Source organism: Pleurodeles waltl, chromosome 4_1 (genome assembly GCF_031143425.1).
Source record: "Pleurodeles waltl isolate 20211129_DDA chromosome 4_1, aPleWal1.hap1.20221129, whole genome shotgun sequence".
Taxonomy (NCBI): domain Eukaryota; kingdom Metazoa; phylum Chordata; class Amphibia; order Caudata; family Salamandridae; genus Pleurodeles; species Pleurodeles waltl.
The window spans coordinates 214418617-214445336 of NC_090442.1; the positions used below are offsets into that span (position 1 = coordinate 214418617).

Sequence of the window (26720 nt, forward strand, 5' to 3'; positions counted from 1 at the left end):
TTAAAATTTCAGGACAGGGGAGTAAGTCTTCGAGTCCTGTATTGGCTGCCAGCAACACTTTTTTCATGTTGCTGGCAGTCAATCAGAGCACTCGCTCAAGTCTAACTACCACAGGAGCGAGATGGCCCAAGTGAAATAAAACTCCCCGGGTCAATCAGAATGTTTCACTTTTAAATTTGGGCACCCACAAGAGTCTCTTGAGGCTCTATTGAGCCCAACCAACCAAATCAAAAAAGCACAGTCTGCAGACCAAGATCTAGCTGTGGGATAAATTTGGTGTAGTTCAGTTCAGCAGTTTTTACTGGAGCCTGTCTTACAGCTTAAAGAAGTCTATGAAAAATGCACGGGAATTTTGCGTTTGGGACCCCCTGTAAGGAAATGCCTCCTTGGCATGGTTGCCCCCTGACTTTTTGCCTTTGCTGATGCTATGTTTACAATTGAAAGTGTGCTGAGGCCTGCTAACCAGGCCCCAGCACCAGTGTTCTTTCCCTAACCTGTACTTTTGTATCCACAATTGGCAGACCCTGGCATCCAGATAAGTCCCTTGTAACTGGTACTTCTAGTACCAAGGGCCCTGATGCCAAGGAAGGTCTCTAAGGGCTGCAGCATGTCTTATGCCACCCTGGAGACCTCTCACTCAGCACAGACACACTGCTTGCCAGCTTGTGTGTGCTAGTGAGGACAAAACGAGTAAGTCGACATGGCACTCCCCTCAGGGTGCCATGCCAGCCTCTCACTGCCTATGCAGTATAGGTAAGACACCCCTCTAGCAGGCCTTACAGCCCTAAGGCAGGGTGCACTATACCATAGGTGAGGGTACCAGTGCATGAGCATGGTACCCCTACAGTGTCTAAACAAAACCTTAGACATTGTAAGTGCAGGGTAGCCATAAGAGTATATGGTCTGGGAGTCTGTCAAACACGAACTCCACAGCACCATAATGGCTACACTGAAAACTGGGAAGTTTGGTATCAAACTTCTCAGCACAATAAATGCACACTGATGCCAGTGTACATTTTATTGTAAAATACACCCCAGAGGGCACCTTAGAGGTGCCCCCTGAAACTTAACCGACTATCTGTGTAGACTGACTAGTTTTAGCAGCCTGCCACAAACTGAGACATGTTGCTGGCCCCATGGGGAGAGTGCCTTTGTCACTCTGAGGCCAGTAACAAAGCCTGCACTGGGTGGAGATGCTAACACCTCTCCCAGGCAGGAATTGTCACACCTGGCGGTGAGCCTCAAAGGCTCACCTCCTTTGTGCCAACCCAGCAGGACACTCCAGCTAGTGGAGTTGCCCGCCCCCTCCGGCCAGGCCCCACTTTTGGCGGCAAGGCCGGAGAAAATAATGAGAATAACAAGGAGGAGTCACTGGCCAGTCAGGACAGCCCCTAAGGTGTCCTGAGCTGAGGTGACTCTAACTTTTAGAAATCCTCCATCTTGCAGATGGAGGATTCCCCCAATAGGGTTAGGATTGTGACCCCCTCCCCTTGGGAGGAGGCCCAAAGAGGGTGTACCCACCCTCAGGGCTAGTAGCCATTGGCTACTAACCCCCCAGACCTAAACACGCCCTTAAATTTAGTATTTAAGGGCTACCCTGAACCCTAGAAAATTAGATTCCTGCAACAAGAAGAAGGACTGCCCAGCTGAAAACCCCTGCAGCGGAAGACCAGAAGACGACAACTGCCTTGGCTCCAGAAACTCACCGGCCTGTCTCCTGCCTCCCAAAGATCCTGCTCCAGCGACGCTTCCGAAGGGACCAGCGACCTCGACATCCTCTGAGGACTGCCCCTGCTTCGAAAAGACAAGAAACTCCCGAGGACAGCGGACCTGCTCCAAGAAAAGCTGCAACTTTGTTTCCAGCAACTTTAAAGATCCCTGCAAGCTCCCCGCAAGAAGCGTGAGACTTGCAACCCTGCACCCGGCGACCCCGACTCGACTGGTGGCGATCCAACACCTCAGGAGGGACCCCAGGACTACTCTGATACTGTGAGTACCAAAACCTGTCCCCCCTGAGCCCCCACAGCGCCGCCTGCAGAGGGAATCCCGAGGCTTCCCCTGACCGCGACTCCTTGAATCCAAAGTCCCGACACCTGGGAGAGACCCTGCACCCGCAGCCCCCAGGACCTGAAGGACCGGACTTTCACTGGAGGAGTGACCCCCAGGAGTCCCTCTCCCTTGCCCAAGAGGAGGTTTCCCCGAGGAATCCCCCCCTTGCCTGCCTGCAGCGCTGAAGAGATCCCGAGATCTCTCATAGACTAACATTGCGAACCCGACGCTTGTTTCTACACTGCACCCGGCCGCCCCCGCGCCGCTGAGGGTGAAATTTCTGTGTGGACTTGTGTCCCCCCCGGTGCCCTACAAAACCCCCCTGGTCTGCCCTCCGAAGACGCGGGTACTTACCTGCAAGCAGACCGGAACCGGGGCACCCCCTTCTCTCCATTCTAGCCTATGTGTTTTGGGCACCACTTTGGACTCTGCACCTGACCGGCCCTGAGCTGCTGGTGTGGTGACTTTGGGGTTGCTCTGAACCCCCAACGGTGGGCTACCTTGGACCAAGAACTGAACCCTGTAAGTGTCTTACTTACCTGGTAAAACTAACAAATACTTACCTCCCCTAGGAACTGTGAAAATTGCACTAAGTGTCCACTTTTAAAACAGCTATTTGTCAATAACTTGAAAAGTATACATGCAATTTTGATGATTTGAAGTTCCTAAAGTACTTACCTGCAATACCTTTCGAATGAGATATTACATGTAGAATTTGAACCTGTGGTTCTTAAAATAAACTAAGAAAAGATATTTTTCTATATAAAAACCTATTGGCTGGATTTGTCTCTGAGTGTGTGTACCTCATTTATTGTCTTGTGTATGTACAACAAATGCTTAACACTACTCCTTGGATAAGCCTACTGCTCGACCACACTACCACAAAATAGAGCATTAGTATTATCTATTTTTTACCACTATTTTACCTCTAAGGGGAACCCTTGGACTCTGTGCATGCTATTCCTTACTTTGAAATAGCACATACAGAGCCAACTTCCTACATTGGTGGATCAGCGGTGGGGTACAAGACTTTGCATTTGCTGGACTACTCAGCCAATACCTGATCACACGACAAATTCCAAAATTGTCATTAGAAATTGATTTTTGCAATTTGAAAAGTTTTCTAAATTCTTAAAAGACCTGCTAGGGCCTTGTGTTAGATCCTGTTTAGCATTTCTTTTAGAGTTTAAAAGTTTGTTAAAAGTTTGAATTAGATTCTAGAACCAGTTTTAGTTTCTTAAAAAGTATTCCAACTTTTAGAAGCATAATGTCTAGCACAGATGTGAATGTGGTGGAACTCGACACCACACCTTACCTCCATCTACAGATGAGAGAGCTAAGGTCACTCTGTAAACTAAAGAAAATAGCAATGGGCCCCAAACCTACCAAAGTACAGCTCCAGGAGCTTTTGGCAGAGTTTGAAAAGGCCAACCCCTCTGAGGATGGCAACTCAGAGGATGAAGATAGTGACTTGGAGGGAAATTCCCCCCCTACAGTCCTACTTAGGGAGAGCAGGGCTTCTCAAGCCCTGACTCCACAAATAATAGTCAGAGATGCTGGTTCCCTCACAGGAGGGACCAACAACTCTGAAATCACTGAGGATAACTCCAGTGAAGAGGACATCCAGTTAGCCAGGATGGCCAAAAGATTGGCTTTGGAAAGACAGATCCTAGCCATAGAGAGGGAAAGACAAGAGATGGGCCTAGGACCCATCAATGGTGGCAGCAATATAAATAGGGTCAGAGATTCTCCTGACATGTTGAAAATCCCCAAAGGGATTGTAACTAAATATGAAGATGGTGATGACATCACCAAATGGTTCACAGCTTTTGAGAGGGCTTGTGTAACCAGAAAAGTGAACAAATCTCACTGGGGTGCTCTCCTTTGGGAAATGTTCACAGGAAAGTGTAGGGATAGACTCCTCACACTCTCTGGACAAGATGCAGAATCTTATGACCTCATGAAGGGTACCCTGATTGAGGGCTTTGGATTCTCCACTGAGGAGTACAGGATTAGGTTCAGGGGGGCTCAAAAATCCTCGAGCCAGACCTGGGTTGACTTTGTTGACTACTCAGTGAAAACACTAGATGGTTGGATTCAAGGCAGTGGTGTAAGTAATTATGATGGGCTGTACAATTTATTTGTGAAAGAACACCTGTTAAGTAATTGTTTCAATGATAAACTGCATCAGCATCTGGTAGACCTAGGACCAATTTCTCCCCAAGAATTGGGAAAGAAGGCGGACCATTGGGTCAAGACAAGGGTGTCCAAGACTTCAACAGGGGGTGACCAAAAGAAAGGGGTCACAAAGACTCCCCAGCAGAAGGGTGATGAGACAACCAAAACTAAAAATAGTAAAGAGTCTTCTACAGGCCCCCAAAAACCTGCACAGGAGGGTGGGCCCAGAGCCTCTTCACAAAACAATGGGTACAAGGGTAAAAACTTTGATCCCAAAAAGGCCTGGTGTCATAGCTGTAAACAGCATGGACACCAAACTGGAGACAAGGCCTGTCCCAAGAAAGGTTCCACTCCAAACTCCCATCCAGGTAACACTGGTATGGCTAGTCTCCAAGTGGGATCAACAGTGTGCCCAGAGCAAATCAGGGTCCACACTGAAGCTACTCTAGTTTCTGAGGGTGGGGTGGATTTAGCCACACTAGCTGTCTGGCCGCCTAACATGCAAAAATACAGACAGCAACTCTTAATTAATGGGACTAGAATAGAGGGCCTGAGGGATACAGGTGCCAGTGTCACCATGGTGACAGAGAAACTGGTTTCCCCTGGCCAATACCTGACTGGAAAAACTTACACAGTCACCAACGCTGACAATCAGAGAAAAGTACATCCCATGGCAATGGTTACTTTAGAATGGGGAGGGGTCAATGGCCTGAAACAGGTGGTGGTCTCCTCAAATATCCCAGTGGACTGTCTGCTTGGAAATGACCTGGAGTCCTCAGCATGGGCTGAGGTAGAGCTAAAAACCCATGCAGCAATGCTGGGTATCCCTGAACTGGTGTGTGTGAAAACCAGAGCACAATGCAAGGCACAGGGTGAAAAAGTAGAGCTGGAGTCTGGAAAAATGGCCCAGCCTACCAAGAGAACAGGAAAGTCAGTTGGGAAACCAACTGCAACACAGCCAAAGAAAGGGAACCTCTCTTCTCAGGAAGAAGTTCTGCCCTCTGAGGGAACTGAGCCTTTGGAGCTTGAACCTTATCAGGTTGAGCTCTTAGGCCCAGGGGGACCCTCAAGGGAAGAGCTGTGTAAGGGACAAGAAACCTGTCCCTCTCTTGAAGGCCTTAGGCAGCAAGCTGCTGAAGAGTCCAAAGGCAAGAAAAATGGAACACATAGGGTCTATTGGGAAGATGGGCTCCTGTACACTGAGGCCAGAGACCCCAAACCTGGTGCCACTAGGAGAGTGGTAGTGCCTCAGCTGTTCAGAGGGTTCATCCTAACATTGGCCCATGACATTCCCCTTGCTGGACATTTGGGACAAACCAAGACGTGGGAGAGGTTAGTCAACCACTTCTACTGGCCCAATATGTCCAACATGGTTAAGGAGTTTTGCCTCTCCTGCCCCACCTGTCAAGCCAGTGGTAAGACAGGTGGGCATCCAAAGGCCCCCCTCATTCCACTTCCAGTGGTGGGGGTGCCCTTTGAAAGAGTGGGTGTGGACATAGTTGGTCCACTGGAACCTCCCACAGCCTCAGGAAATATGTATATCCTGGTAGTAGTGGATCATGCTACCAGGTATCCTGAGGCTATTCCCCTTAGGTCGACTACTGCCCCTGCAGTAGCCAAGGCCCTCATTGGTATCTTTACCAGAGTGGGTTTCCCTAAGGAGGTGGTGTCTGACAGAGGTACCAACTTCATGTCAGCATACCTAAAGCACATGTGGAATGAGTGTGGAGTGACCTATAAATTCACTACACCTTACCATCCACAAACTAATGGCTTAGTTGAGAGATTCAACAAGACATTAAAGGGCATGATCATGGGGCTCCCAGAAAAACTCAAAAGGAGATGGGATGTCCTCCTGCCATGTCTGCTTTTCGCTTACAGGGAGGTACCACAGAAGGGAGTAGGGTTCTCACCCTTTGAACTTCTGTTTGGTCATCCTGTAAGGGGACCACTTGCCCTTGTTAAAGAAGGCTGGGAGAGACCTCTCCATGAGCCTAAACAGGACATAGTGGACTATGTACTTGGCCTTCGCTCTAGAATGGCAGAGTACATGGAAAAGGCAACCAAAAACCTTGAGGCCAGCCAACAACTCCAGAAGTTTTGGTATGACCAAAAGGCTGCACTGGTTGAGTTCCAACCAGGGCAGAAAGTCTGGGTTCTGGAGCCTGTGGCTCCCAGGGCACTCCAGGACAAATGGAGTGGCCCTTACCCAGTGCTAGAGAGGAAGAGTCAGGTCACCTACCTGGTGGACCTGGGCACAAGCAGGAGCCCCAAGAGGGTGATCCATGTGAACCGCCTTAAGCTCTTCCATGACAGGGCTGATGTGAATCTGTTAATGGTAACAGATGAGGATCAGGAGGCAGAGAGTGAACCTCTCCCTGATCTTCTGTCATCAGACCCAAAAGATGGCACAGTAGAAGGAGTGATCTACTCAGACACCCTCTCTGGCCAACAGCAGGCTGATTGTAGGAGAGTCCTACAACAGTTTCCTGAGCTTTTCTCCCTAACCCCTGGTCAGACCCACCTGTGTACCCATGATGTGGACACAGGAGACAGCATGCCTGTCAAGAACAAAATCTTCAGACAGTCTGACCATGTTAAGGAAAGCATCAAGGTGGAAGTCCACAAGATGCTGGAATTGGGAGTGATTGAGCGCTCTGACAGCCCCTGGGCTAGCCCAGTGGTCTTAGTCCCCAAACCTCACACCAAAGATGGAAAGAAAGAGATGAGGTTTTGTGTGGACTACAGAGGGCTCAATTCTGTCACCAAGACAGATGCCCATCCAATTCCAAGAGCTGATGAGCTCATTGATAAATTAGGTGCTGCCAAATTTCTAAGTACCTTTGACTTGACAGCAGGGTACTGGCAAATAAAAATGGCACCTGGAGCAAAAGAAAAGACAGCATTCTCCACACCTGATGGGCATTATCAGTTTACTGTTATGCCCTTTGGTTTAAAGAATGCCCCTGCCACCTTCCAAAGGTTGGTGAATCAAGTCCTTGCTGGCTTGGAGTCCTTTAGCACAGCTTATCTTGATGATATTGCTGTCTTTAGCTCCACCTGGCAGGATCACCTGGTCCACCTGAGGAAGGTTCTGAAGGCTCTGCAATCTGCAGGCCTCTCTATCAAGGCATCCAAATGCCAGATAGGGCAGGGAACTGTGGTTTACTTGGGACACCTTGTAGGTGGAGGCCAAGTTCAGCCACTCCAACCCAAGATCCAGACTATTCTGGACTGGGTAGCTCCAAAAACCCAGACTCAAGTCAGGGCATTCCTTGGCTTGACTGGGTACTACAGGAGGTTTGTGAAGGGATATGGATCCATTGTGACAGCCCTCACTGAACTCACCTCCAAGAAAATGCCCAAGAAAGTAAACTGGACTGTGGACTGCCAACAGGCCTTTGACACCCTGAAACAGGCAATGTGCTCAGCACCAGTTCTCAAAGCTCCAGATTATTCTAAGCAGTTCATTGTGCAGACTGATGCCTCTGAACATGGGATAGGGGCAGTTTTGTCCCAAACAAATGATGATGGCCTTGACCAGCCTGTTGCTTTCATTAGCAGGAGGTTACTCCCCAGGGAGCAGCGTTGGAGTGCCATTGAGAGGGAGGCCTTTGCTGTGGTTTGGTCCCTGAAGAAGCTGAGACCATACCTCTTTGGGACTCACTTCCTAGTTCAAACTGACCACAGACCTCTCAAATGGCTGATGCAAATGAAAGGTGAAAATCCTAAACTGTTGAGGTGGTCCATCTCCCTACAGGGAATGGACTTTATAGTGGAACACAGACCTGGGACTGCCCATGCCAATGCAGATGGCCTTTCCAGGTTCTTCCACTTAGAAAATGAAGACTCTCTTGGGAAAGGTTAGTCTCATCCTCTTTCGTTTGGGGGGGGGTTGTGTAAGGAAATGCCTCCTTGGCATGGTTGCCCCCTGACTTTTTGCCTTTGCTGATGCTATGTTTACAATTGAAAGTGTGCTGAGGCCTGCTAACCAGGCCCCAGCACCAGTGTTCTTTCCCTAACCTGTACTTTTGTATCCACAATTGGCAGACCCTGGCATCCAGATAAGTCCCTTGTAACTGGTACTTCTAGTACCAAGGGCCCTGATGCCAAGGAAGGTCTCTAAGGGCTGCAGCATGTCTTATGCCACCCTGGAGACCTCTCACTCAGCACAGACACACTGCTTGCCAGCTTGTGTGTGCTAGTGAGGACAAAACGAGTAAGTCGACATGGCACTCCCCTCAGGGTGCCATGCCAGCCTCTCACTGCCTATGCAGTATAGGTAAGACACCCCTCTAGCAGGCCTTACAGCCCTAAGGCAGGGTGCACTATACCATAGGTGAGGGTACCAGTGCATGAGCATGGTACCCCTACAGTGTCTAAACAAAACCTTAGACATTGTAAGTGCAGGGTAGCCATAAGAGTATATGGTCTGGGAGTCTGTCAAACACGAACTCCACAGCACCATAATGGCTACACTGAAAACTGGGAAGTTTGGTATCAAACTTCTCAGCACAATAAATGCACACTGATGCCAGTGTACATTTTATTGTAAAATACACCCCAGAGGGCACCTTAGAGGTGCCCCCTGAAACTTAACCGACTATCTGTGTAGACTGACTAGTTTTAGCAGCCTGCCACAAACTGAGACATGTTGCTGGCCCCATGGGGAGAGTGCCTTTGTCACTCTGAGGCCAGTAACAAAGCCTGCACTGGGTGGAGATGCTAACACCTCTCCCAGGCAGGAATTGTCACACCTGGCGGTGAGCCTCAAAGGCTCACCTCCTTTGTGCCAACCCAGCAGGACACTCCAGCTAGTGGAGTTGCCCGCCCCCTCCGGCCAGGCCCCACTTTTGGCGGCAAGGCCGGAGAAAATAATGAGAATAACAAGGAGGAGTCACTGGCCAGTCAGGACAGCCCCTAAGGTGTCCTGAGCTGAGGTGACTCTAACTTTTAGAAATCCTCCATCTTGCAGATGGAGGATTCCCCCAATAGGGTTAGGATTGTGACCCCCTCCCCTTGGGAGGAGGCCCAAAGAGGGTGTACCCACCCTCAGGGCTAGTAGCCATTGGCTACTAACCCCCCAGACCTAAACACGCCCTTAAATTTAGTATTTAAGGGCTACCCTGAACCCTAGAAAATTAGATTCCTGCAACAAGAAGAAGGACTGCCCAGCTGAAAACCCCTGCAGCGGAAGACCAGAAGACGACAACTGCCTTGGCTCCAGAAACTCACCGGCCTGTCTCCTGCCTCCCAAAGATCCTGCTCCAGCGACGCTTCCGAAGGGACCAGCGACCTCGACATCCTCTGAGGACTGCCCCTGCTTCGAAAAGACAAGAAACTCCCGAGGACAGCGGACCTGCTCCAAGAAAAGCTGCAACTTTGTTTCCAGCAACTTTAAAGATCCCTGCAAGCTCCCCGCAAGAAGCGTGAGACTTGCAACCCTGCACCCGGCGACCCCGACTCGACTGGTGGCGATCCAACACCTCAGGAGGGACCCCAGGACTACTCTGATACTGTGAGTACCAAAACCTGTCCCCCCTGAGCCCCCACAGCGCCGCCTGCAGAGGGAATCCCGAGGCTTCCCCTGACCGCGACTCCTTGAATCCAAAGTCCCGACACCTGGGAGAGACCCTGCACCCGCAGCCCCCAGGACCTGAAGGACCGGACTTTCACTGGAGGAGTGACCCCCAGGAGTCCCTCTCCCTTGCCCAAGAGGAGGTTTCCCCGAGGAATCCCCCCCTTGCCTGCCTGCAGCGCTGAAGAGATCCCGAGATCTCTCATAGACTAACATTGCGAACCCGACGCTTGTTTCTACACTGCACCCGGCCGCCCCCGCGCCGCTGAGGGTGAAATTTCTGTGTGGACTTGTGTCCCCCCCGGTGCCCTACAAAACCCCCCTGGTCTGCCCTCCGAAGACGCGGGTACTTACCTGCAAGCAGACCGGAACCGGGGCACCCCCTTCTCTCCATTCTAGCCTATGTGTTTTGGGCACCACTTTGGACTCTGCACCTGACCGGCCCTGAGCTGCTGGTGTGGTGACTTTGGGGTTGCTCTGAACCCCCAACGGTGGGCTACCTTGGACCAAGAACTGAACCCTGTAAGTGTCTTACTTACCTGGTAAAACTAACAAATACTTACCTCCCCTAGGAACTGTGAAAATTGCACTAAGTGTCCACTTTTAAAACAGCTATTTGTCAATAACTTGAAAAGTATACATGCAATTTTGATGATTTGAAGTTCCTAAAGTACTTACCTGCAATACCTTTCGAATGAGATATTACATGTAGAATTTGAACCTGTGGTTCTTAAAATAAACTAAGAAAAGATATTTTTCTATATAAAAACCTATTGGCTGGATTTGTCTCTGAGTGTGTGTACCTCATTTATTGTCTTGTGTATGTACAACAAATGCTTAACACTACTCCTTGGATAAGCCTACTGCTCGACCACACTACCACAAAATAGAGCATTAGTATTATCTATTTTTTACCACTATTTTACCTCTAAGGGGAACCCTTGGACTCTGTGCATGCTATTCCTTACTTTGAAATAGCACATACAGAGCCAACTTCCTACACCCCCCCATTACTAAATCACTTCACAATACTCCTCGTCCAAAAACTAGGTTGATAAATCTGCTCTGATTCACCAAGAAATTGTCTGTCACAACAAGCTAAAAAAGAAAATCCGCAAACAAATCTGTTTGTTCAACTGATTTTTATTGCCTTCGATATTATGATTCCAAATTATTTAATCTGTAGCCCACTCTGTGCGTGAAATGAAGGAAAACTGTATGTTTTGGATACTATGGGCCTGATTACGAACTTGGCAGATCGGATACTCCACCACAAACGTGACGGATATCCCGCTCGCTGTTTTACGAGTTCCTTAGGATATAATGGAACTTGTGATACGGCGAATGGACTGTCCCTCACCTTTCTGCCGGAGTAGATAGCATCTGCCAAGATCATAATCAAGCCCTGTGTTTGTTCTGTTGCCTAAAAATAAACATCCTATTTCCATGAGTAACAGTGACTAAGAGATTGTTGAAAAGGTTTTAGAATTATCCATGTGCCTTGGTAAAATCTGGGCAGAATAGATTTGCTAAATAAAGGACATTTGGAATTTTGCACATTTGCTTGAGATTTTGTACCACCAAGGTTCATGGATGTTTAATAATAGTATTTGGTTCAGCAATTTATTTTTTTAAGACATGTGCGCTAGGCATAGATGCTTCCTTATCTCATCTAGAAAATGTTAGGAAATCTTTAGTATTACCAGATTTACAATAATAAGAACATAATTAAGACTGCTTTTTAAGCATATTATACTTCCATAAATGAGGATTTTTTATTTACTTGGTTTTGTGTTTTAATTCTTCAATTGAACGGCTGAGCACGATTGCCTATCAACACATACAAGAAATATTAGGACTTGAGGGTAGTGTTCTGAAAGGATACTGCAATTTAAAGAATGGGAAGTGTGTGTAGTTGTCTCAAGCATCCATGTATAGTTACACAGAAACATCTCATATTTGATTAACAAAATGGTTAAAATTGCAGCCACACAATGTGAGCAGGTAACTGACCTAGCATCCAGTCTTGCCGCTGTCGCATGTCCGAAGCACTCATCTCGTACGTGCGCTCAGGAGTTTTAACACAGAAGAGACATCGGCGGTTCTCCTTATCTGGGAGTATCTAAAATCACAAAGGAACTCATGTTAAGAGCAGGACTTCAGGTCTGCACAACATAGACAAACTATAGGGACAAATGTTAGACCCTGCACTCAGCTACAAGAGAAAGGATAGGTAAAGTGAGTACAGTGAATTTTATGTTCCACAAGTTCAAATATTTATAAGAACAGCATATATGAAGTAGGATGTGTCAAAGTGTATGGTTAAATAATAATGACCAATAAAGAAGCCTTCAGAGCACAACATCCATATAAGTACATCTCCGATTATCACACACACACACACACACACACACACACCCCCCCCCCCGACACCTGCCGGCCCCCAAAAGACATCCATGGCTAGTCTTATTCTGCTTATGTAGGGCTTGATTTGAAAAGTTTATTCTTTGCTTATTACTATCTTACACCTTAGACAAGTGTGACTTACCCCTCAGTGTTCAAGAGTAAAGCACAGTGTTGCAAATCAGACACCTATTGTCAATTATATGTTGACATCCTAAAATCCCTGTTCCCTTAGCATTGTTGGGAGATGAGGGTAGGATTAATATAGTTGCACATATTATCCAGAGAACATTAATTTAGACCTGCTCAGAATAACTTTAATTAGGGAAGAGAAAGGAATGCTTGTGCCGCTCTCTGTAACATGAGATAAGACTATTAAACTGTATACAAGTGGAGTATGCAGTTCCTAAAAGAATCAGAAAAAGAAACCCAACTGGCAGTTGGTCGGGATTGGTCTGAGCAAGCAGATCAGTGGGGGGATATGATCACTCAGAAGCAAGAGCGCTCACAGACCCAGATGGACATCATGCTTCACGATTGGGCAGCTCCACGTAACGGCTGTGTTGGAGACAATGACCTCCAGGGTGGCAGAAAGGGATAGCTGGCAACTTTCCTGCGCAGCTAGCATGGTCTCTGCCATCACTTAAGGGGCCATTCACTTACTGAAAATGGGTCAGATTTTAGATATTATAAGGTACACCCTACACTTTGAGGGTGAATTTTTGAGATTGAGTATTGTGTGCTAATTACCACTACTATGACCTCAATACATTGATAGATTATGTTACATGGTCCTGATGAAGTGCCCAGATCCACAGGGACTTTACATAGCATGAAACATGTTGACCCACGTTCTCAATTTCCTATGAGCTGTATTGGTTCATTGTCTCCAACACAGCCACCCTTTGTTTTTGTTTATTACAAGAGGTCCCGCGTATTAAAATATTCAGGGTCTCTCGCAGTTATTTTTATACCACACTTACACCAGTCTACACACACAGCACCCCCACTTACACTGCATCATGGCGTCTTATTTTAAAATACCTCTGGCAAGGAGCTCCTCGAGGGGCCCATTAGGCACTGCAGTACCACCCCAACGAGGACCTGCCCAGTGATGAAGCATGACACCATCTGGGTGTGTGAGGGCTCTTACTTCTGAGCAAAAAGATCCCCCCGATCTGCTTGCTCAGACCCATCATGACCTTCTGCTTGTTCTGTTTCCTTATGTAATTCTTTTAGGAAGAGGTAAGTGTACATGGGGTTACGGTTCAAGCAAATGGAGATAGGAGCTAAGGGTATACAAGTAAGGGTATTGGATTAAAGGCATTGGTATGAGGTTGAAAGCTCGAGAAATAGCAATTAAGATATGGGGTTTAGGTTTAAGGGTAACAGGTGCAGTATTAAGAGTTTTGGGAGTAAGGTGTAAGGGTGTAGGCGTAAGGGCATAAGGGTTAAAAGTAAAGGTTTAGCGTAGATTTAAGTTTAAGGCCAAACAATTAAGAAGATAGATGTGGAGTATAGGGTTTAAGACTATATGGTAAACTCCCATTTGTGCATTTGTTTAATGTCACACTTGGTGATGTGTATATTTTAAGTAGCAATGCACTCAATTTACAAGAAACACTCTTGTAATGAATATTGTGTACTATAAGATGACTTTTATTCTTACCACTGTCACACATTCTACGTCCAGGATCATCTCCCCTTTCTTGTCCCGTAGGTCTTCATCCGTATAGTAACTGAGGTGAGGTGGCTTCAGGACGAACCAACGTTCATTCCAGTTCCGACGAGTCAGTCCTTTCTTCCAGAGATAGCCCTGTGTGAATGAGACAGAGAAGAGGGCAAAAAGAAAGAACAGCTTATTACAGATTGTGCAAAGATAGCAAGTGTAACTAAGTATCCGTACAAATTGGCATCCTGAGGTACAAAAAGCACCACCAAAATGTACTTGGGAAATGCACTCTGTATATTAGAGTGTCTGCTTGGCTTAATGCCCTACACTGCAGTTTCTTCTGGCAGGCACATGCCCACATCCAAAAGCTCACTAGGGTGTTGACAATGCATGCTGTGCAAGGCTTGCATATGATTGCAGGAGACAGAGGTTGTCTCACTATGGTCCAATAACCCCTGCTTCCTCCTAAGCGATTACCTTTGTGCTACCCACATACTGCACACACATGGATTCATGGCACTGGCTAACGAGAAATCAAGGACTGGATATTAGGATCCATCTCAAACGCATCAGACCATCTATTCACTTTTGGGTGGAGTATTGACCTTGCGTTGATGAATTAATATCTCAACTTTGTACTAGTTAATTGATGCAAGTTTGAATTCAATAATGGTGCTAAAGTGCCTGCCACTAGTGAAATGTTACCTACCACCTATGCCTCTGGGACCTGGACCTTTGTTTTTCTTGATGACTTTCGATATGCATGCCCCTCTTCGAGGACTCTTGGCATGAGAACACACTCGGAGTGATACCCTGCTACAAGGCACTCAAGAGATGTTCTCGATTAAGTTTATATCGGTTATTGAGGCTTGGTCATTTGTGAACTTTTAATTCTGAACTAACCTTTTTGATCATGCCCAGATATATTTCTTGGTATACGTGATCAATTGCCAAGCTTAGTGCTCCTCTGGACGAGCGAGGTAAGAAACTCTCCGACTCCATCATCTCTAGGAACTGCCAGACGGACATGCCATTGCGGAGATCTGGGTTCTTCTGACATAGGTAGTCATCCAAGTCTTCCTGCTGCCACTCTTGGCCTGTGGCATCCATCAACTTCTTAAGCAGGTAGCCAACCTGAGAAAGGATGATGGGAAGAAACAGAGGTGGAAGGCACCGTTAAAAAACTGAGCCCACATACCAAAGTGGGCTTGATGGAATAAAGCAGTGCAGCCATTACTATGCAGATCCTCGAGGGGAATGTAGACTGGTAAAGACCAGCAGCCTCCAGTACACAGCTGCAAAAGGGCATGCAACAATCACCAGCTGTAACCATCTACTGACCCTACAGAGTGCATGCATATATAGAGGAGGGGACCCAAATAACATATACATCGTAAATTTACACCTATAGGCTTCCTTCTACATTTTGTAGATGTATTACATTTTTGAACTCACATACATTACTATGAGTACTCCAGAGAAGGCGTGACTGTTCTTATTTTCCCAGAAGTCGTCTTGCAATCTGTTTGTGAATTCCATTTTTGCATTAAATATACATATGTATAGATTTTCTTTGTGAAAGTTCCAGTACATGCACAAACGCACTTGGTATTTCTACTCCGTGGGGGAAATGTTTTGTTTTCCTTTGTAGAAATCACGTCACCTACACATCTCGCATATCTGGGGGTGTCTTCTTATGATTCCCACTGGAGTAGCATAATTTTGGCTGCACCCCCACAAGTTGCAGAAGTAACATGAAAATGTAATCAACATCATATATTTTGTGTGCCTTAACCTTACTAATGTAAAGTGATGCAGCAAAACGTATTATTGAAGGTGCAATCACTGTAGAAAACGAGAGCTTCTTTTATATGTGTGAGGTCTAATCTTCATCTTTAATATGAAAATTGTAGTTCTCATTCATATTTACACGTGTATTTCTGAATTCTGAGTTACTGAAAAGTGCATTGCAAATGTAATCATAAATTAATTGTTCATGTGTTACTCTGATACTATGCTTGTAGTTATAATCGAGTGTTAAAAGTGCACATCGACAATAATTTATTAAGCTAGCATGAGTAGGCCTTCATTTTAATGTGTGAAATGTATTTCTGTGCTTTGCTGGTTTCTACCTTTGCAGGTGTACATTTCTAATTTCTTAGCTAGTCAAAGGAGTTTTGTGGATTAGAGATATTAAAGCCTGAGAGAGGAGATCTTGGCGTAGCTGGACGGTTTAATGAGCAGAAAAAGTCTTAATTTTTCACTGCCTATCTGATGAGAAGAAACTCAAGGCTAACCGGGTCATTAGAGTTCTGTAGGATGAGAGATACCCTTGATGCTGCAAGTGTGCTCCATAAGAAAGAGAAATAATTGGGCTTCTGGTGACGTGTTCAGAGATATGTATGCTCCTGAAGATTTCCACTTTAAGTTAAGGTTCACAATGTTAGAGTTGCAGCAGATTGCTTTAGACTTGGAGAGATATAAACCTATTTGTCCTTATAGTGTATAACTTCATCCTAACACTGAATTCTTTATTTCTGAAGACTTCTACTGGAGTCTTTGTGGAGCTGACACCTACTTTGCTCTAACCCCAAACCCTTGAGATCTTATCATATTTAGCTTAGCCAGAACTAGAAGTCCTCAATTCTGTTTTATGATGGAAATGAGAAATCCAAACTCTTTCAATGCCAATTCTTGTTTCTTAGTTTCTGTATTGCTGTGACTGTCATTTCTATATGCATTATGCTAAGGAGACTGAACTTATTCCTGTGTTTCAGATTCCCGGTTCTGATTCTGTACCTTTATAATCTGAATTTGATATCCACATATATTGGAGTGATTACTTATTTGTAATAAATTTACTAAATTTCAATATTGTCTTTTGGTTCTCTGTGTGGCCAAGTTGGCTTCACGAAAGTAAACTGTGAGTTGCTACCAACTCCTTTGCCTTACAGGACACTCCAAGATTAATTGGATGGAGGCTACCAACCACTTCTTGTATGCGCGCTCGCACCACTACGGAAATGGATTTACTCCGGTCATTGACATGGGGCCCAATGAGCATGAGCATACATCCTGCTTAGTGGGATTAGAAGGCAGGAGAACAGAGAGCAGCGTGTAATTGAGGTACATTGCCAAACGCCAGGCAATATTCTCTGCCAAGAAACAAGCCTTTTACCTCTGCACCCCTTCAGGTTCACTACAAAGCCAGAACGAAGGTCGGACCGTGCATCTAAGAAGATGTAGGAAAGGCAACTTGTGGCCCAAGGCCAGTTCTCTTGGCCACAGCCTCCTGTAAGCATCCCCAGGTTTTTCCCAATAGACTGTGCTGCAGTTTCCTTGAGTAATTTGAGTAGTGTCATCAATGTCTGTTGTTCATTCATTGTAGAGTGTTAGGCATTAAAAGTGCTATACTTGTAAAACGGAAATGGGAGTCATGAGTCATATTCTATGCTTTATAGGGTAAATACTTGAAATATTCTGCCCCAAAAATAAACTGTTTGAAAAATAATTGCAGAAATAACGGCAATTAAAAAAATGGTAACTAAAAGTTTAAGAAACGCCGTCCTGTTAAGACGAAAGCATAGGAGCAAAGCATTTTTTCTTAATATGTTCATCAGTAACAGCACAAAACTACCAGTGGCAATCTGCAAACCATTCAACTGACTCCACTTGGGACCCAAGCACCGTCACCCCCCAATACGGTACATTCTACCTCATGACCATGCCACTAAAGGTAAACCTCCCTTAAACACACCTTAAAACATGCCTCCCATACACAAAATATAAGTAAATAAATATAAATAAATATATAAATAATGACTAACAGAATACATAAATATATATGCATAGGTAGAATAAAATGAAGACAACATGTAATCCTTCAAATGTTTGGGAACAGAAGAACACCTTGGTCTAGCACTGGTGGCAGATAAATATGCATTTATAGAACTTACATCTTTAGGCACTCTGGGCATATTCTGACTGCCAATATGACCATTGCTTTCACCAGACAATCCATTTACTACCTCCCTGCCATTAAGCCACCAAGAACACATCCCAGATTCACTCCCCTTTCCTTTGTCATTTTCCTTGACCGTGGCCACACATCTACTGTTCTACCACTTTCCATTTTCCACCATGACAGCATTCTTGGAAACCTTGACCACACGTGTGCTGGGGTAGAATTTCAAATTCCCTTTTGTGGAACTTAGAGATCTCCTGACCATCACAGGCTCTCCCACACAGAACTCAGAGTCCTTGACTCTTTTCAGATCATCATATCTAAGTTTCGTTTTCCTCTGGGACTCTGTCACCCTCTGGTACACCTCTTCCAAACTGATCTCCTTGTCTCCAATTTCTGTCTTTTCCAACATCCAACCAGGGGTCAATTCATCATAAGAATACCTCTCCCTTAACAATATGAACAGAGCCACACCAGTTGTGGCATGTGGAGTATTATGATAATTCCACAACCTCTCAGAGACCATATCAATAACCTTTTGGCCTGACTCCACTGCTAACCGAATGGTGTCCTTCAGCATCCTATTGATCCTCTCCACCATTCCATTGGGGACTGTATAAGGCAACAGTCAAATGTTTCACACAGAACAGACAAAATTGCAACTATTTCATGAGATTTAAACTGCACTTAATTATCAGTCACCAGACACTTGGGACACCTTCCATCCAAAACAGGGACCTTAATATTTCCTCCACTGTGGTTGTATTAGATTCTTTCAAAAAATTTCACTCTACGTATTTGAAGTGATAATCCACCAACACCAATACATACCTACAATTCTCCAGTAAACTATATAATGAACCAATGAAATCCACACCCAACTTTTCCTACTGTAACTTAGGAAACTCTACTAGTGTTAATGTAACATTAAATGTGTGAAGCGACTTGTCAAACTGGGCAAACATTGCACAACGCTCCACAAACACATCTACCTCTCTGTCCAACCCTGGCTACCAACAATAAACTTGCAATCTTTTCTTCTTTTCAGTTCGACCAGCATGTCCTTGATTAGAAAATGCAACCAAACAAGACCTTAATGCCACTGGAGGGACCAAAAGGCTCCCCCCTCAAAAGCAAACATCCCTCAATGGACAATTCATCTTTACCATGGAGAATGGCATCAGTTCCTATCCAGGCTACTCTCCCTTGGCCAACCACAAACAATATTCTGCCTCAATTTGGACTGGCAACCATCACTAGTCCTACACTATTGCTATTCCTTCAACATAATCACTTACTTATTACAGGGTGAGAGTGTCTGCTTGGCATAGTGGCTGGAGTCCAGTTGGCTTTGGGATGTGTTTGGGACGTGTTACGGTAGGAAGAGTAGGAGCTGTGAGTCATAGCCATGTGGAGTCGTGATGAGGCTGTGAGTAGCCATTGTGCCGCCACTGTGCGTAGGATATGCGTTGCCGGCGTGCAACACCAGTACAGTACTGTTGCTGCGGGGTGTTGAGCAGCATCGGGGAGCAGCGTCAGTGTTGAGTCCTGCCCGCTGCCACTGCTTTTGAGGTGCTGGTATGCAGGGCTGTTGGCCTGCTGGTAGCTGGTTCTGGATTGGGTGCTTTCGGACGCTGCCTTGCCCCTGTTCTGCTGCCCTCCCTTGCTGGGTCCCCGAGATCCCCTAAGGACCCCCCACAGTAAACGCAACCGCAACTCTTCTGACTAGGGGAGAGAATATCAACTGAATAGCAGCTGAGATCAAGTAATATGAAGCAACATCAAGGATACCATCTGCACGCAAACATACTTCTAAAGGATTCCTATTGCGACTAATTTTGACTGATTTACAGCTTTTGTCTGCCTATGCTTGCTCCCTAACATTTTGGCTTAAGCAAATTGCCAGATGCGTTTTTTTGACTTTAAGCACTGGTACAGCAAGATTTGTACCGGACGTCTTGACAACATTTGCACGCCTTCCTCCATCACCATTATCATTACTACTATCCAGTAGTCCTCATTTAATTTCTTATTTTTCTCTTCTGTAACATCCTCTACTAGGTAACTTTAAAATCAGTTGAAACAGCTCTGTGCCAAAGAGCCATTCCAGTGTTTATAGGAGACAATAAGACTTAAAGGTAGCAAGAGATAGTAAGAGATTTAAAGACTTAAAGTTGGGCATAGCTTGATGTGGCAGTAGCATTAGCTGCTGCCGCCGGAGGATTGAGCTGGAGGGTAGCAGAGGTGGTCTGGCTAGACCCAGGTGCGGTTTTCAGGCTCCCCATGTGCTCCGCCGCCTTCTTGTATCTCCTATATCAAAGTAAAATGGCTATTGTAATCCTTGACTATAGTGCCACCCATGATTCTAAGACTACATACACCACAATGAATAATGAGATCTGGGTGTTCACGTGGGTACTTGCAGCCTCAAAAGAAACAGATGATACAGAGGAAGGCCCAAGTTGTTTCCACTGATTCAGATTCGGCCTTACAGGAATCAAATGATCCTTCAACTACAATGCTTCCTATGTCTTCTTTAGGCCTGGGCACGGGAGGCTTCTACAAACCCTAAAATGGTGTGGTTACTCAGTCCTCTCAGTCCTAAATTGTGGACTATTTTTAGATTGCCAGCAAAAGTTCAATGGAAGGAGGAATTACCTCCAATTGTTTTGTCAACTACGAGTCCTCTGATATCCGCTTGTAATCTTATGCCATCTCAGGAAATGGTTTCTGGGGAGTTTTCAGGAAATGAAATTTTTCTTGATAAGTGTACAATTAAGTGTTTGACTAGTGCTGGAGATTTAAAGAACGTGTCTGGATTATGTTCAATGGTTGTAGAAGCACAAATCCACTCAAACCCAGAATGCTGTTTCCCAAAACCATCTCAAACAACATCTATACCGATGCAGGAATCCAGACAACAAACCAAGGATACTGGGTTAAGTTAAGATCCATCCAATCTCAGTCTAAGTGAAGACCATTCTGTGATATTTCTAGAAAACAATCCTCAAACCAAAAACGTTTCCACGAACTTGGTGTTGTCACCTTCTAAATTAATTAAGAAATGTAAGCCTTTTTTTTCCACTTCTACCACTATTATTGGAGAGCGTTTTTCTGATGCTTTTATTAATAAATTACCGAATGACAATCCTGAGACAGGTCGTTTTAGTCCAGTTCCTATAACATGTAACAAGTATTTAGATTTAAAGTCAGCGCCACTGAAAGTTAAGTTTGATAATCCTATTGTGCCAGAATAAGGTTTCGTAAAGGCCGACAAATTTGACCATTCTCTGAAATCTGCTGACCTTTCATTTTTGGCAAAATATGATGCAATAGGTTCTGAGGGGAATAAACCCTGCAAAGCCCTGCAATCTACTTATTTGGGGTTATGAAGGAATATGCTTTGCACAATGGATGCTATCGCAGCTGCTTTAAACTTCCACTCTGATAAATTAAATATATTGCTGGAGTTGCTCAATACTCTTCCCCTTTATGTCGCATGAATAGATTACAAACTGCATAATTTAACCAACGTGGTCGTAAGAGCTCAATCTGACATAAATAATCAACTAACAACTTGCACCTGTTCTTGTATTTCAGATAAAGTCTAAGACCTCCCAACAATATTGGGAGGAAGTAAAGAAATTGTCTTTGAATCCAAAATGTAAGACTGTAGCATCAACTCTTCCAAAACCCGGCATGGGCTTAAATGCCGCCCCTAATTATGATGGTATAATTGCCCAAAATGATCAACTAGATGGGTGTACGCCTTCCAAAAATCTCTAATCAATTATACAACCCATTTGTTGTGATAAAACACTAGCAGGGGAATCAGACAAAATAGTTAACGCTAAGTGTGTTTTCGAGGGAGAGTGGGAGTGCTGAGAAGGCTCCCTCAAGAGATAAGATAGCTAGGGACATTACGCAAATCTCTAATGCCTCTAAGTCGCCAAATTGTCTTAGCTCACAAACTTGTCTAGCAAAAAGGACCAGGAAAAGGTTAAGAAAGGCTCATAACAAAGCCAAGAAAGCAGTAGCAGCAAGTTCTGAAGTGAATCCTATGGTGTTTTCTCCTATCTTTAAACTTAATGACCAACTTGATAGGCAGCAACAGTTAAAAATGGGTGGTCACTTCTAATCCCAGCCACGCAATCAATTCTAAACGTAATGATCGATTTATCCAGTAGAAACAGGCACAAAAGGTAGTGTCAGGTGTTGCATCTTCTAATGTGAGCCAGGTACATTAGATTAGTACTGCATGTGGTCAACAACTAGTAGAAATGACAAATTGTGAGGAACAAAGGATGTCAGAATTTCACGATTGATAAGTATATCCCTCAATCAAGAACTCTTGTAATATCTAATTAGCACACTATGTCATATGCTTCACTCAATGATAGCTGAGTAGCTACCAATAGAAATATGTCTGGGCAATTGTATGGGGGTAGGACAGACAATTGAGGGATTCAAGCCGAATCCCTGATAACTTTGCCTGGTAATAATATTATTAACAACTCAGAGGCCAGAGGGTTGTAACTAGACATGGAATGTAAATTGGGGTTATTGGGGGGAGCAATGCAGAACTACGAACATACAAATGATGCAAAGAATATTTTCCACCCCTTTTATGAATCAAGAGGAGTGCACGATATACTCAATCGAAGAACCTTACTAAAATTAACTTCTTCCATTCCATCTCTATCTTTTATTGAATCAGATGATCTTGTATGTTTTCAATTTAAACAAAGGCCGCCCAAATCCCTCATGCAAATCTACCTTTATTACTTGGTCTAACATCGCAATTTCAAATAACATTTTCTATTATAGAGCACTCTTCGCGGAATGGGGCATAGAGGTCATGAAACCTGCTTTACCAATATATCCATTCATACTGATGCCAGCTGCGCCATCAAATAGAGTCTAACAAAAGAGCCGTTAGTTCAAAATCATGCAACTCCACTGCTTCGAGGTGAGATTGGCCCCCTAAAAAAATCCAGGTAAAATCCCTGTTCTTTGAGCTACAAACACAATCGCAGTATTACACACATGTGAGATAATGTCTAAAAGTAATGTACGAATGGACAACTGGGCATGGCTCAAAGCAACTCTATCTAAACCAAAACCTGGTGGAGTGGACGGATGCCTGAATAGTTCAGGCACTATGAAAATGACTATGCTCTTGGAATATTCATGGTCTTGCAAAGTTTCTGGATGATCTTGATAATATATATCCTTTTTACAAACCATTGAAATCATGATGGTTCAAGCAACATGGAAAGAGCAAAGTACCCCAATAATTGGCCTCAAAGAATATATCTTCCAGCCAACCATACCTCACAACAAGGCCATGCTAAAGGAGGGCTCTCATTGTATACTGCTACCAATTTGGAAGTCAAAGCCCAGGCAACAGACCTGCAGCTGCCCTGGTTGCAAGGTGTGTTATTATTGTTTCATTTCCCACTGATTTTATTGAAGATTTATCTGAACACAAAGACAAATAGCAAGATGACTCAGTTATGTATATTGAGGGGTATTGTTATAGCACTGGCACAGCAACATCCAACTGTTAATCTATTTCTGGTGATTTCAACATTCATTTCCGTGATCATCTGTGTCAGCTTGGCTTAAATTTGCTTATAGAAAACTCTTTAACGATGCTGTCTACTGTATCAACCTTTAAAAACACTAAACACTGTTAGATAATTGATTCCACTTTCATTTAAGAGGATCTGGCAACCAATATCAGTGGCTATACAATTATTCCAAGAGTTGAAAGTGATCATAATCCACAAGCGTTAATCATGGATCTGTCTGTCCTCTGCAAATATAAATCCAATATGACCTAGCAAATAACATCATCTTCTTATAATTTGAAAAGATTAGTATGGCACTCTGATGATCAGGATCAAATACTGTCATTTGTAGAGCTTGTAATTAAATCTAGAATGTCTGATGAAGTAATTAAAGGATCTGTGGTGGCCAAGTGGAAAGACATTTCCAAATCTATAATTGATAGATTTGATGCACAAAAAACATTAAAAGCTAATCCTCTGAGACCAACTGGTAATAAATGGTTTACCCCTAAGCTGCTCCAGCAAAAGGTGGCTCTTAATAGAGCAACAAGAGCAGTCTTCAGTCAAAAACATTTATTGATTTGTTTTTCGTCTTCCTCTTCCGAGGGAAAGTTGAGGGTATTAAGGAGGACGTACAAACAAAAAGTGTTGAAGGCAAAGATGACCTACCAACAGGATCTATGGAATAGACTCTTAAGCGTATCTAAGTCAAACAATCCCAAGGCTTTTTGGAGAATAATTAATAAACTGGTGTCAATAGGGCTTGTAGTGCTAACATCGTGGAAAATCACTGGGCTGATTTTATAACTAAGTTGTATGCTCCTTGTGCTCTTGTTTCCTTAGAGCACAGTTTCTCTTTAAACTATATGAATCATGAGCCACGCCGTAAAGTAACGGTTAATTAAGTTGAAGCATAGGTACCTCCTGAAAAAATCCATGTAGCCAAATGGCTTTGTCAATGTTTACAAGCCTGGGGCAACTAGATGAAGAAGAACTAGCCTCCTTCATTTGCCAGATTACAACAAATAGAGCCCCTGGCCTAAATGTTCTACTGAATGCTATTTCCACAGCCAATCCTGAACTGTGGGCAAGGATATTGACTTCTTTATATAACGAGGATCTACTGGAGCATGCAGTTCCTGAGTCATGGCAGGGAAGCATTCTCCAGCCTATTTACAAAAGAGTCCACCTGGAAAATCCAGCAAACTGTCGGCTAATAGCTTTAACTGATGTTGATGCGAAAGACTTTGCCTCCCAAATGTTGGTGTACCTAGAAGACTGGTCAATGGCACAGCATTTAATACCACTCAACCAATCAGAATTTCATAGAGGCCAATATACAATTACCAACCTCTTGACCCTTTCCTTGCTGGCAGATCATGCTATCTTGAAAAAGCAACATTTATACATCTGTTTTGTGGACTTGAAAGTAGCATTTGATTCAGTCTCCCGATCTATGCTATGCAAAAAACTTGCGGGATAGGGTATCCCCCACAAATGACTGGATCCAATTATCCTTCTAAATACAAATACTTAGGTCCAGGTTAAGGCAGAGGATGGTTCAAATCTGACTCGGAGAATTAAAACCTGTAATAGTCTAAAGCAAGCATGTGTGCTTGCTCCTTGTGTATTCATTCTTTTTATGGTAGATCTGTGTCTGCAGTTGGATAACCTCAATGCCCACTCTCCAAAATTTGCAAATTGCCACTTAAAATATTTACAATATGTGCATGACACAATACTTCTTAATCAGACCCCTATAGGCCTAGAAGATTAATTGGGTCAATGGATGAATATACTTTACTTAACTGCCTGAAACTGAACATTAAGAAAACCAAGATAATAACAATGTAAACCTTCTTTTCGCTACATTCAAGAACTTCACAGCCTGGCAAATCAATGGTACTGATCTGCCCAACAAACATAACATAAGGGATTCTATAAACAGTGGTTTTAGAAAAATGCGGTGAGCATCAAGCAGGTTAAGACAATTACTGATTATGTGCGTTAAGGTTTTCGGAGTCTATCAGCACAGTCTACAACAACTAGATGCCCATTGTTTTGACCATTTTGGAATGCCATCTTCTATTGGGTACCTGCCAAAGCATATTTTCAAAAATACAACCCTTATATGTGATGAAAAAATAAGTTAGTCAGTTAGGACTAGAGCTCTACTTTATCATATGAATGTATCACAGTCCAAGCATGCTATTCATCCCTATCCACTAGGTACGACCATACCTGGTCTTTCTGTTTAAAAACTGTTAAAAATAAATTCTGTTAATTTCTGGAAACCCCAACTGTAGTTCAAAACTCTGAGGGCACATTGTCAAATAGGATCTCCAGGCACCAGCATACATAGAGTTATTAATTTTGTGGCAGCACATATACGCTAAAGAACCTAAGTCGGTATAAGGAATGCATAGCTTTAAGAAAAGACGCTTGTCTCACCAAAATGTGATTTTGAAGACCAAATTCCAGCCGAATTTCTGCTTGGCCAATGTCCTTCGAAATCCTAAAAACAGACTTACATGCCTTTATTAACAACAAGTCAAGTAACTTGGCAGCCTTCCCTTTGAAAATAATTGAGCCATAAGCAAGAGCAGGGGGTCAACTTGGCTCCTATAATTTTAAGCAGATGTTCATATGATTGGCACCTCAACTTGTCACATAGTATGTTCAATTTATGTGTTCAACTTACTGTCTTAGCTCTTACAGCAATAAAATTACCTTTAAAAGAGACTTATCATAAAATAAGATTCCCAAGTACTTATAACTTCGTATGACTTTGATAGACCTTCCCCTTGCATGCCAGGCCCAGAGTTTGGTGTTCTTCCGTCCCATCGTCATTATAAGCACTTTGCACTTTGAAATTTGCAGTTGTCAAACCTCTTAGCACTTATTAATATTAATTGGATGGCAGCAGAAGGAATGTTTGTTTCTGCTAACTGCATTCTTGATTTTACTTTTAAGCACATTTTTAGAATGGTGGTAAGAATCACGTTTACATTTTTTTAGACTAAATTATTCCATCCATTAATGTGTTTTAGTTCCAATGTTTTCCTTTTGTATGACCTGGTAGGAGCTTATGAATATTAATTTCCTCATTTGTATCCAAGTGCCTTAGCATTTGCCTAGATGTTTTTATTTTTTATGTTTACTAATCAGATAATAAATCTTAAACTTAAACAAACTCTTACTTTGAGATTCTAATGCTAACAACTAATCCTACCACACACTCTAGATCATCCCTAATCTGTGCCCGAGAAGAGGAAGACATTGGACATCTTGATCAAAAACCTG

The 26720-nt window shown here is 44.0% G+C and overlaps 1 protein-coding gene across 2 annotated transcripts in view; it reads right to left on the reverse strand.

The window, feature by feature from the left end:
- Positions 1-26720, reverse strand: part of LOC138287598 (differentially expressed in FDCP 6-like) — a 256732-nt gene that overhangs the window by 64621 nt on the left and 165391 nt on the right. For both annotated transcript variants that reach the window (XM_069228170.1, XM_069228172.1), the window contains exons 4-6: positions 14784-15014; positions 13878-14024; positions 11819-11927 (exon numbers count right to left, since the gene is read on the reverse strand). In XM_069228170.1, coding sequence (XP_069084271.1) covers positions 11819-11927; positions 13878-14024; positions 14784-15014 — 487 coding nt within the window. The remainder of the gene's footprint in view (positions 1-11818; positions 11928-13877; positions 14025-14783; positions 15015-26720) is intronic.